The sequence below is a fragment of the Sebastes fasciatus genome, chromosome 3 (genome assembly GCF_043250625.1).
Source record: "Sebastes fasciatus isolate fSebFas1 chromosome 3, fSebFas1.pri, whole genome shotgun sequence".
Lineage (NCBI taxonomy): Eukaryota > Metazoa > Chordata > Actinopteri > Perciformes > Sebastidae > Sebastes > Sebastes fasciatus.
In genome coordinates this window covers 10,681,256-10,693,688 of record NC_133797.1, presented here as the reverse complement: position 1 = coordinate 10,693,688, position 12,433 = coordinate 10,681,256, and the positions used below count along the sequence as shown (strand labels likewise).

Genomic DNA, 12,433 nt, shown 5'->3' with positions numbered 1-12,433 from the left:
TAGTGGCGTTAACGCATTATCGCATTAACTTTGACAGCCCTAGTACAAATATGTTGAAGCAGTTTGAAAAGTTAATACTTTTTAATTGCTTCTTGAACTTTTGTATGTCTACAGCTAGAGTCTGTCATTGGGACAGGATCTGTACTCTGAATTTTGGTAGATAAATATCAGTGCTGATGCATTTAAACATTCAATACAAGACTCTCAATGCAATACACATGTTGAATCAGAGATTGATTCTCCTCTCTTTAAAATGAATTGCATGTTCTGTTCAAAATCTTGGGGTTACAATTTAATATCTAGTGTTTCATTATGTCTTTGTTTTGTGCCATTTATGGTGTTCAAAATTAAAAACCTTTTCAGAACATTATACAGTAAAGGTAAATAAGGTTTTGTTGTCTTTAAAACAAATATTTCTGTGAAAAATGACAAATATTTTCCTAGTAATTTCTCTTGGAGATGGAATAATAAGTGCTGGAGTACTTCTAAGTGGAATTTTCTGCAACAGCTACTATGTGTGGTACCTGAACAAGACAGCGCAGCGAGATTACATTCTTCTCAATACAATAATATTTAATAACAGTTCTCACCCTCTTCTATCCGTCTACAGACTGTTTGTTGGGCCCGCCCGAAGAGGACCTGAAAAAAAAGAGAGTGAGGGAGCGCAGGCCTCTGCACCTGCCACCTGTCCTCAGTCACTCCCACCCAAATGCTTTCCACGTGTGGGACCAGGATGACGTCATGATCCCCATGGCCTCTCCACTGGAGAGCCCGCAGTCCAGCCCTCGGATGAACGTCATGCCGTACATCCCTTCATTTTTTCCCAACTCCCTCAACGTCAACAGCCCGTCCTACAATCGGCCAATCCCGAAGGACAGTGATGCATGAGGCTGTACTGAGGATCCGAGACACTTTTCAATATCTATGTTCAACACTGTTTCTTCTTTAGCTCATTTGTTTTCACCTCTGAAACACATTTTACCCCGATCTACATTTTGGTAGGTGTTGGGAAAAACTGAACAATTTCTGTGAAGATCTCAAGAACACAAATCCAGCAACATCCTACGGCCTGCAGAGACTTGCAAAATGAAGACTTTTGATGAATGGATTTACTTCTGTCGGAGTAACTGATGTGTCTACTTGAGACAAAAGACAAAAACAGGTCATCAGAGCCTGGGACACTCAATGGGACAGCCTTCACTTGTTCACTTTCCCTGTGGATTTGTGCCAAGTTAGCATCACCACTATTTACCTTCTCCTGCCAGACTCACCTCGTGCAACAGTTCATGCTGTTACATTTGTTTTCACGTAGGGTTTTTACTTCCTTCGACAAACTTCAGATGGAGTTGAGTTATGCAGAGCTTGTGACTATATTCAACATAAAATAACACTAATTTATAATCAGTACATGTTTGACCGTGAACAGGGGCCTTTAAAGGGGAACACCACCTGAATTAAGAAATCCAATATGCTATTTCCATGGCCTAGGAAAGTTCAATCAATATTTGTGAACATGAGCGACTCTCTTTCAAAGCCAGAAACCAGAGATGTGAGTCTCAAACTTGTGAATTCATCAAGTCTGGAGCTGCTCCATAGACAATGAATTGGAGGCTGATTTTGTGGACCAACATACTGTTTGTTTTCTTTTTTATACCCAATTGAGCTTCATTATGTTGTAGTGTTGTCAATTGTGAAAAATAAAATGTTCCCATATACTCAGAATGTTCCCCTATGAGTGCTCTCAGTGTCATCTACATCTCTCCCAATTCATTGTCTACGGAGCAGCCCCACACTTTATGCTTGATGACATCACAAGTTTGAGTTTTAGCACTCTAGTTTTTGGATTTGGGAGAGAGTTGTTCATGTTTACTATTTTTTTTGGACTGTCTTAGACCATAGGAATAACATGTAAGAATTTTAAAACTGGGCTTAGCTCCCCTTTAACTTCAGTGAATGACAGATTCAGCCAAAATCACGTCATAAAGCCTCACTGCTTTGCTGAGGGATTCCAAATGTGTTACACACATACTGTATATTTTCAGAATACCTGATGAAAAATGAAGAGAGCTGTGTTCATATTACAGGAGCGCCAAGTGAGTTCCTGTGTCAAATAAAGATGAATAACGCAAAGATAATGTTTGCTCCCACTTGTACGTCAATCTCATTCAGATACTAAATATATTTCTGTCCCTTAGAGGAGGATCGGATTACAAACTAATAGGGTGAAGTTAATTCAATCAGTGGAGGTGATCGCGTTAACGTGACTCTGTGATGCCTTTTAAAGATAGGCACAGCATGCTTAAGATGAATTAAATGTAATGGAAGCCTGAGAAATAGAGTGATCGTCTCCACTTATTTTGGTAAACTAATAATAACCACAATAAAATCCTTCTTTTTTTTTAAATTATCTGAGTACTTGTAGTGAATGGTGTTAAATTGGTAAAAATCGGACACCGGTACTACATCATGGCCTTAATAGTTATGATTCACACAAGTCATATCTGTTAAAGGGGACCTATTATGCTTTTCTGCTTCTTCCCTTTCCTTTAGTGTGTTATATAGTTTTTTGTGCATGTAAAAGGTCTGCATAGTTACGAAGGCCAAAGTCCTCGCCAAAGAGAGTTACTTTCTCCCACTCCTGAAGCGCCTTGCTTGAAGTCCCACCTATTATTCCGTAACGTGGTGATGTCACCAAGTAATACATTTGCAGAACGGCTAGTTTGGCACGCCCTCAAACAAAGCTACATTGAGTGGAGCTGGAGTGGAGTCTGAAGAGTTCGTTGTGAAAAGAGGTGCTGCAACACAGCCAGTATGAGAAAAATAAAGCGTTTTTTGAACGTTAAAGCATGTAGACATGTTTTAGTAGAAACCCAAAACATAATAAAAGTATGCACCTAAAACCAAGCATAATAGGTCCCCTGTAAACAGTTCAGATATAACAGTGTGTGTTTACGATGTAACTGCAGAAGGCCGTGCAGCTCTTTGTCTCTGTTTTTGCTTGTTGGCATCAAAAAACACACTCACTGTTTTTCAAAAAGACAGATTTCAGGGTCTGTTTTAAGCAGGATATTGGCTGAGATGCAGAAATCCTGGGATATTAAAAGCACATGAAGGCTGTGACATCACAAACACACGCACATTTACACCACCTGTTTCGTTTATTACTCACTTTCACTCTGTTTGTGCCCATAACTAAAAAGGAGATTATTCCACCTTTACTGTCTCAGTAACTATTAACATTATATTTTTTTTATATTTGATAATTTTGGGGAGCTCTCATTGCGTTAACATTGTTCATTCCATCTGTGAAACCCAGAGTGCCCGTATTCAGTGAGGGATGGAGATTAGGGAGAGAAGATTAGATAAGCAGCTTAGCCTTTAATACAGCATCCTTTTATTACTTTTGAGCCGCGGAATTAGATAATCGGACAGCAGCAGCCTAATCTGAGTGAACAAACTTCTGAAATTTACGTTGTTATTCTGCTTGTGTGACAGGATTCATTGGATCCAGGCCGGGGTTGTGCAAGGACAGCCAGTTTCAAGAGGGAGGAGTGTTGATCGGGCCAGCAGCACTGTGGTGCACAGACATCCAACTTATTGTTTCTAATAGGCAAGATATCAGGCAAAATCATTTTTTAAACATTCTTTCACAATTTAAATGCAACTTTTTTAAATGTTGCTTCTTCAGTTTGGACATGAGGGAAGATAGAAGGTTTGCTAATCCTATTTGCTCAGATCGTAGAGATCTTTGTGCTCTAAACTCTGCGGGAGATGCCCAGGAGCTCTCCAACTGGTGCAGAGGGGTTAGGGCTTAAGTTGGAGCCAATAAAGAAAGAAGGTCAATCTGTGAGGAAGTGATACACCAGAAGGTTCCAGACCCTTTGTGCAGCACTTTAACCAGGTAGTGATATCACACTTCACACAACTTCTATTTCATTTCTAGGGTTGCTTCTGACACTGGGTATTTAGGTTGCAGGAGGAAACAAGTTGTGAACATAACACTGACATATCATCATTTATGTTGATATGGTGAACGTGTTAATTGCTGTTTTACACATCCAGCAGTTACGGAGCAACATTATTATTTATTTGGAGTTGTGTTTCTGACCGCTTCATGAATGTAAGTCCAATATCACTCTCATTTTAGCTCCATCTTTGGTCTCTACCATCTCCTGAGGGAAATATCAGGCACTTAAAGGACCAGTGTGTAGGGTCTGGTGGCATTTAGCGGTGAGGTTGCAGCTTGGAACCTACTGAAACTTCTCCCAATCGTGGCTGACGCGAGAACACAAGAACACAAGAACACAAATGGCCCTATCTGGAGCCGGTGTTTGGTTTGTCCGTTCTGGGCTACTGTAGAAACATGGCGGCCAGCTCTGTGAAGAGGACCCGCTCTCTATGTAGATATAAAAAGGGCCCATTCTAAGGTAACAAAAACTCAACGATTCTTATTTTCAGGTGATTGTACACTAATGAAAACAGTTATGAATATTATACTCTATTTCTGCCCATAGATCCCCCTAAATGTTACACACTGTTCCTTTAAGCTGCTAAATGCTCAACTATGTTCATCAGCTAGACACTAAATTTGCCAGTCTGCCATTTGGCACTTTGCAGGTAGCGTACAGTGGGTTTTTAGAGCTTTTTCCACTGAAAACAGCTGTCTGCTGTGGCCGAAAACAACGCTATGAGAGCAGTGTGAACCAGAACAGTAATGTTGTGAGCCGGACAGCTAAACAATGAGCTAAAACTGACTATAAAGCTCCGTAAAGCTGAGGGGGGCTGCAGATGAAGGTAAAGGTGATGATTCTCTGTAGGATCATCACTACAAGCGACCACTTTCACACTGTCATTTGATATGTGGTTATTACAAAAATATCGGTTTTAACTGCTTTAATCATGAATTTAAACAGTTTCTTACAACCTGCAGGTGAGGGATCAACACTTGCATATAATTACTGTAAATTCAGATAGTGTCTAATCATCAGTTCGTGAGGCTTTCCTTTTGCTCTGCAGTCAGTTTACATCAGTCAGGGTTAAGTGATCCTTACCTGTCCTTTACCCTCAGGTGACAGATTAACCTGATTTCTTCATGGCATTGACTCAGTTCTCTGGTCCAGCTCTCAGTATGACGTTGCATGACATCAGCAGACTGTAACTCTAACTGGATCAGCAACACACTTGAAGAGTCAGTAACCCTAAGACAAGATAACCACAAGGACCAAAAATTCATTACATTATACAATAAGACATTATGGTGTGTCCTGGCCTGTTTGGAGATTTGTGAACCTATTAGCTAACATACAAGTGGTCATTTGCTCAAACTGTTCATGCATTTCTTTTCTGGATGCAGAATAAAATGAGGTGAGATCCAAAAATGAAAAGGCAGTAAAGTTAAACAATTCAACATGTCAGCAGGAGGAGGGAGTAAAAATAGAAACGCGTCCCTTCTGCTTTGCTCCCAGGTCAATGATGTCATTGGTTGGTTGAGTTTATCCTGGTTGCGGTCACTGCCAATCTGCTATCATTCAGTCTAATCCTCTGTTTGGCAGGTCAGGTGGTTCTCTGTGACGGACAGAAGAGCAGTGACTGTGGAAGTCTTGACCTCTCCCGTCCTTCAGCAGCAGCTAACCATGTCATGTCTTTCTAACTCTGCACATGGGCTTCTAATACCTTCTAATACTTCTAATGACCAGATAAAGTGCAGTGCATGAGACAGGTAATCTCAAAAATAATCATGTGTCTCTGTGTCGTCCGGTGCTCCTAATGGCATTTGCAAGATTTCACAGACCGGATAAAAACAACCAATCAGAGCTGAGCTGGAGCCTTGCCGTCTCTGAGCAGCTGTCAACCACTCACAAACTCTGATCAAACGGTCAAACTAGGCAGCGCTGATCAAATATGAATTAATATTCTGTTACTGTAATGTCTATTTCGGTCCTCAAATGTTTTCAGAGACATCTTGTAGTGTACTGTTTAGCTGTAAATTTAGAACGTTTTTGACCCGGCCGCCATGTTGAGATCAGTTGAGGAAATACCAAGCACCGCCAACCAACCGGAGCAAACTTTCTCATTTTACAGCTAAACAGTACACTACAAGATGTTTCTGAAAACATGTGACAAGTGATTGACAGCTGCCTCTTTGTTGAATGAACAGCCAATAGGAACGTTCTCTCTGAAATTACCTGCGATTGGCCGAAGTCTCCCCTCACGGGCTAGATTTTTTAAAGCCTGAAAACAGAGCCGTGAGGAGGTAAAGAAGTCTAGTTTTCTCTCAGAACACTTGAATTACAATATGCTGAAAGGTTATTATGGAATTGTTGCCCAATGATGCCAAAAATATTCTGCCTACTGCAGCTTTAACTAAAATAAAATGTAAATCATAATAATAACTATAATCCTCATTTGTAAATGTTTTAAGTCGTGCAATTCTGTCTACTCTCAATTAGTGATTTGTATCCTACAAAACATGTATTTTTCCAAATGGTATAAGTACAGAGTTAGCAGGCAAGCTGGATGTGCGTATCTGCAAGTTCATGGCATAAGGTTGTTAAACAGTCACCTGATTGATCAAGAACAGAACAAAGCAGCCACTGTTTGTCCACAGTCATATTTTGCAATACTGGTTGAGCTAAGATACTGAATAGACAGCAAACACAAGTGTACATTCCTACCCAGAGAGACTCATCATGTGAGCAAGCTAGGCCCAGATAAAGATCTTTGTACGTGTAGCATTTCAAGTGCTTAGATGGATCAAGTTTAGATAAGGAAGTGCAAAGTTAATCCAGCTCATAATCTTTTGAAAAAAATTAAATAAAAAAAACAAGATTGAAACTAGAAAGTTGTAGACAGGAAGCAGCTGTGTTCTCTGGTTTAAGTGAAGACGTCAACTGCTTAAGACTCACACACCAGACTGACGAGAAAAGTGAATGCGTTGATCAAAATGATCTTACTATTTATTTACCTTTATTTTATAAGGAAGTCCCATTGAGATCAAAAGCTCTTTTGCAAGAGAGACCTGGCCAAGGCAGCAGCTATACAAAAATCAAACAATAAAATACAACATGGTATACAATAAATCACATAAAACAGAAGAACAGCTGTTTAACTCCGTGGCCTCAAGAAAAACAGCCACGTCTCAATCACCACATTCTGCATGATGCCCTTTAATTCGTCAATGGATATAAAGGTTTCTAATTTTTAGTTTTTTTGTAAATTATTCCATGCCCAAGGTGCATAGTAGGAAAATGCTGTTTGCCCTAGATTTGTCAAAACCCAGCAGTACATTAAAAAGCAACATGGAGTGTAGCTGGTAACTACACGAGCTCAGACAGAAGAGTACAGAGGTAAGCTGGAAGTTTATCTAGTATCGCTTTATAAATAAAAATATACCAATGCTGTTGTCTGAGAGTGGTCAATGATGTCCAACCCACCAAATTATAAAGAGTGCAATTATGAGCAAGGGACTTTGAGTTTGTAATGAATCGTAGAGATGCATGGTGCACTGAATCAAGACTCCGTAAAATGGAGGCTGCATGTACACACACACACACACAACAACCTTCCACAAGTTTTCTTGGCATTGAAAGTAAAGCAAGAGTTCAAAAATAAAAGCCAGTCTTCACTTTGAGCCTAACTAGATGAGTACATTAAATAAAAGCTTATCATCTATCCCAGTGCTACTCAAAGTGGGGTCTGGGGACCCTTAGGGGTCCCTGGCAGTCAGGGGGTCCGCAAAATATTTTGCTATAAAATGCTAAAATTGGGCTGTATTAAAAAAAATAAAAAATAAATAAAAAAAAGGGCAGATCTACAGATAGGGACCATTTGCACCAATAAAACAAGCACATTGTGTCCATTACTGCCACCCATGTTAGCTTTGGGCCAATAGAAACTCTGATGATTGTGACACATCACGTCAATCTGTCACTTCACTCAGGGCGCAACGAAGCCCAAACTAGCTTAAGTGAGACAATATGACAGATCTATTGAGAAGAGCGTCAGAAGGCCAAAACATAGCAGTATTAAAATTGAAGAATTGGAATACAGATAGTTTCAATGGCATATAAGAGTAAAAATGGTATATACACAGTACTTGATTGTGTTAATTATGAGAAGGTCCTTGGAAAATTTCCTCTCGTGTAAGGGTTCCCTGGCCCCAAAAAGTTTGAGAACTCCTGGTCTATCCATACACCCAGGTACTTGTACAAGGGCACCCTTTTAATATATTAACCATCAGATGTGACAATACAGGATGGGAATTCATCTCAAATGTCATGTTGAATTCTCGTTTCCGTACAGAAACTGCTTTCTCAGTCGGACTGAGCAGATCCATTCATGGTTGCGTTTGCAGAGGACACGCCAAGCACTTCTATAAACCACATTTTAAAGAGCTCAGGACACGAGGGATTGTAACCTTCTACACCAAGCAGAGAGCAGCAAATCTTTTGAGCCATTAAGTCTGTGGTGGAAACTTCAGCACCACAAGTCACAAGACTAACAAAGCTGACGAGACACATTCTTTACAAACCACATTTATTATTTTATCATACAATAAATTTACATAAAAACAAGTTGATTCTCTTTTTTTAAAACTTGCGTTAGGAATTGCTTTGAAATATTAATGCCAAAGTTTAAAAACGCAGGATTATTAGCCATTACTTTTGATTTCAAACTAAACTGTGTATAACTGACATACGTGACCATTGCTGTGAGTCTACTCAAAGGTCCTTTGGGAGAGGACGGTGCGATAGAGAGAAGTGCCTTTAGCCTGGAAGAATGTCAGGATCATCTCGTTCTTTGTGACCTCTGCGTGGACGAATCCTCCCAGTGTCGAAGCTTTGCCGGTGAAGAACTTCACAGAACCTTTGGGAACATGGTGCCAGTGACGGACATCGGGATCCAGGAAGTTTCCAGCACCGCTCACCACGTAGCCCACGCCGGACTCTTCGATGTACTGTATGGGAGACAAAGACCAGATGGGATTGAAGGTAAAAGCAGCCTGGCGGATTTATACCAAAAGCGTTCATATTTTTTGCATGAACCAACCTGCAGATTGTGGTCGTGACCGCAGAGGTAAGCGGTGGCTTTGTATTTAATGAGCAGAGGGTGAAGCCTCTGCAGGAGACACTCTGTGGGCCCGTGTTCGGACACAGACCACACGGGGTAGTGGCCGGCCACCAGCAGGAAGTCCGCCTTGGACCGAGCCAGTCTCTCCTGCAGCCACACCAGCTGACGGTTGGCGTCCACCTCACGCAGGGGGCCTCTGGGCTTCTCGTCCACAAAGTCGTCAGAGTTACCGCACAGCATTATGGTGTCCAGCATGATGATGGTCAAGGTCTTCCCGGTGTTTGGGATGCGGAAGTTCAGCTCGTAGTAGTAAGAGGGGAACCTCCTAAGAAGGTAACAGAGAGCATAGTTGCATTTCCGTTATCAGGTTAAGACTTCTGGATTGTTTTAGAAAACATTTTTTAAAAGTTGGTCCTTACCATATGTCAGATCTGTGGCTGTACTCGATCTGGGCTTTGACGTTCCCGGCGTGGTCATGATTGCCAGCGAGCACGTACCAGGGGATTCTGAGAGACTTTGCCGTGTACACATCCTCAAAAGTGTTCTGATAGAAGATTCAGGAGGAGAAATCAGGGTTTTTACTTCCACAATCAGGGCCAGCTCTAGCCAAAATTGGAGTGAAGTTTTTTTGTTTTTTTAAACTAATTTCAGAAGACATCAAGTTGACTCAACTGACCTGAAACCGAGGAGAATCCACGCTGTTCACACCTTTGTAGTAGAAGTTATCGCCAAGGGCCAGAATAAAGTCAGCTCCCATCTGCTCTGCTACTTTGCTCATTTCTCGAGCAGTAGCCTTCTGCACAGCGGTGATGTAAGGCGGGTAAGGCACGCCGCCCCAGTCTCCTAAAGCCAGGAACTTAATGGAGGTTCGGTTGGCTGTAAGGGAACACCAAACATAAATGATATGAAGTCTCTCACCAGAGATCATGAATGTGAAGTGATACTTACTGCTACTTTCCTGCAAGTCCTCGAAGGCAGTAGGATAGCAGTAGGCCACAGGAATGGCAGCAATTAAGATGGATACCAGTGTAAGCGCCATCTGTAAAGAAATAAATCAGTTCTACAGTTAGCAGCAGAACTAAACAGATCAAATGGAGAGCGAGACATTATCACATGCACAAGCACAGAAACCAAAAGCGGAACAAGGAACAAACCGCAGCGCACCATGCAAGCCTACGCTTCCTCTTCCCTTCTTACCTCAACAAGCACTCAACAACATGTTGCTTTTATGCCTAAAGGTGACTTGTGATTGGCTGCAGCCTGAAGCAGACATGCCCCAGCTGGAGCTAATAGAAGCTAATCAATGCAGCCATGTCTGTGAGGCTGAGAGGGTCAAAGGTCACAATTGCATGTCTGTCAAAGCATATAGTGGCATATCTGTTTCTTTCAGATAAGAAACTCTGCTCTCAGATCAAATGAACCTTCATCAGCCTCAGCAGAGACGCCACAAAAGTGAAACAGTATCAAGAAAACAAAGCTGGCTGACAGGAAAAACAACTTTTCCAAGAGTAGGTGTGATAGAGATAATAATGTCAGAGAGTCAAAGATAAGAACACTCACAGCTGATAACTGTTGAGGTGTGCTCAGGATGACCTGACGGGACACTTTCCGTCATCGCAGCGCACTTCGTTCCTCGCCTTTTTATCAGCATTCCTGTAGGAGAAGTTGCAGGAGGACCGTCCCCGGAACACGCCACAGGGAGCATGATCATTGCTCACACCCTGACTCCGTCTTGGGAACGCATGGTCATCTGGGCCACATGTGACCTTCAACGGTTATTATAGCTGGTGTCCAGACTCCAATCTTTCCACTTCAGTGTTAATCACTGTTTTTCCTTCTTCATTTTTCATCCGTGTTTCCGTCTTTTTAGATAATTTGGGAATGAGAAATGTAGCTTACTGAGTTTATTTCAGTGGCCTAATGCTTAAACATAAAGCACAATAAATGTTGACAGCATGGCCAAATGGTATAGTCTCACAAAATACAGACTGTATTCATTTTGAGTTTTTGTTTTCTTATTAATATTGGGTTCTGCAAACCCCTATTTCACATTTTAACTGAAAACAGGACTCACTGCTCTTATAAACTGTGAATTGGATTTTTGCAGCCTTAAATCAATAGAAGACCCATTTTTACATGGACAGATGAAGAGCAACTAGCATGCAAGATGGAGATGACAGCAGCGTTATACAGCTCACACATGCAGGCCTGATTACACATTAAGTTCAGGATCAGGATTATCTCTGGTGTTCTGGAGTTTTCACCAGAACACCCTTGTTACAAACTGGTGGTGTGGAGTTTGAACGATGTGCATACTTATAAAGCAGGAAAGTCTAATAAAAGATGCCAGTGAGTGGCATCATGGGAAATGTGGGACCCAGTGTTTTTGGAGCTTGACTCATACTAGGGACTGAAGGCCCTGACACACCAAGCCAACGGTTGGCCGTCGGACAGTTTGGGGCCATCGGTGAGCGTGTGTCGGCCAAGTTTTTGCGGTGTGTCTTGCACCGTTGGCTCTAGTCTGCCCGTGTCTGAGGTTTTTTCGGCCGATTCAGCATGTTGAATCTGTATCGGAGCCCGTCGGTGAGAGAAATCACTCTGACTGGCTGTTCAGCTTAAATGTATCAGTTCACGAGAAGAGAAACAGAAGTGAGGAAAGCAAGCAAGCAAACAAGTAAAGCTAAGAGGGCACACACAGGAGGCTCTTCTCATTTTTTTTCGTCATCTCATCTGATCAGTCCTGACGCTGTCCTCGACCTTCCGGTTTCCCTTTTTCAATGATGAATACAGACTACCGCCGCCTGCTGGTGTGGAGAGTTATTTCACCTCACGCAGGCGCAGAGCGTACGTGGTTGTTGGCCGTCGGCTTTAATCTTAACGTTGTGTTCAAATGCAACTTGTCAACCAAGACAAAGGCAACAAAGGCGACATGAGGCGACGCAACAGTCGGCCTTCGTTGCCGCTAGATCTTTGATGTCAGTTTGGTGTGTCTGGGCCTTAAAGTCATGATATCTACGCCTCCTTTACTTCAATTTTGACTGTTCTTTTTTTAAAATCCATTTCACAATCTTTATGGAAGAGCAATATTAAATGTGTGGAGTTCCCCTTTAAGAAAGTAATTACAAATATTCATTCAGCTTTAGGGCTGTAGTGTAGGTGCATTCACCTTTGTATATATTCCATGTCTTGATATACAAAGCAGACTGTATATTACTTACTGCTGAAAACAGTGGCAGTATGCATTTACATACATTTTTATTATAACTTATTCTACACCTACCACGCGTATCGCCTATTTTACATTCTGTTTGTGCTCCTATTTTCTCTTTGGGGAACTCAAGTACGTTTGCAAGTACAGTAACCT

The 12,433-nt window shown here is 41.6% G+C and overlaps 1 protein-coding gene across 1 annotated transcript; it reads right to left on the bottom strand.

Moving 5' to 3' along the window:
• Positions 1 to 8,518: 8,518 nt before the first annotated feature.
• Positions 8,519 to 10,177, bottom strand: acp5a (acid phosphatase 5a, tartrate resistant). The gene is made up of 5 exons (XM_074628867.1): positions 10,018 to 10,177; positions 9,746 to 9,945; positions 9,489 to 9,613; positions 9,049 to 9,394; positions 8,519 to 8,956 (listed from the first exon to the last, which is right to left on the bottom strand). Exons 1-5 carry the CDS (start codon positions 10,106 to 10,108, stop codon positions 8,717 to 8,719), a joined length of 1,002 nt encoding a protein of 333 aa, XP_074484968.1. The 5' UTR covers positions 10,109 to 10,177; the 3' UTR covers positions 8,519 to 8,716.
• Positions 10,178 to 12,433: the final 2,256 nt, after the last annotated feature.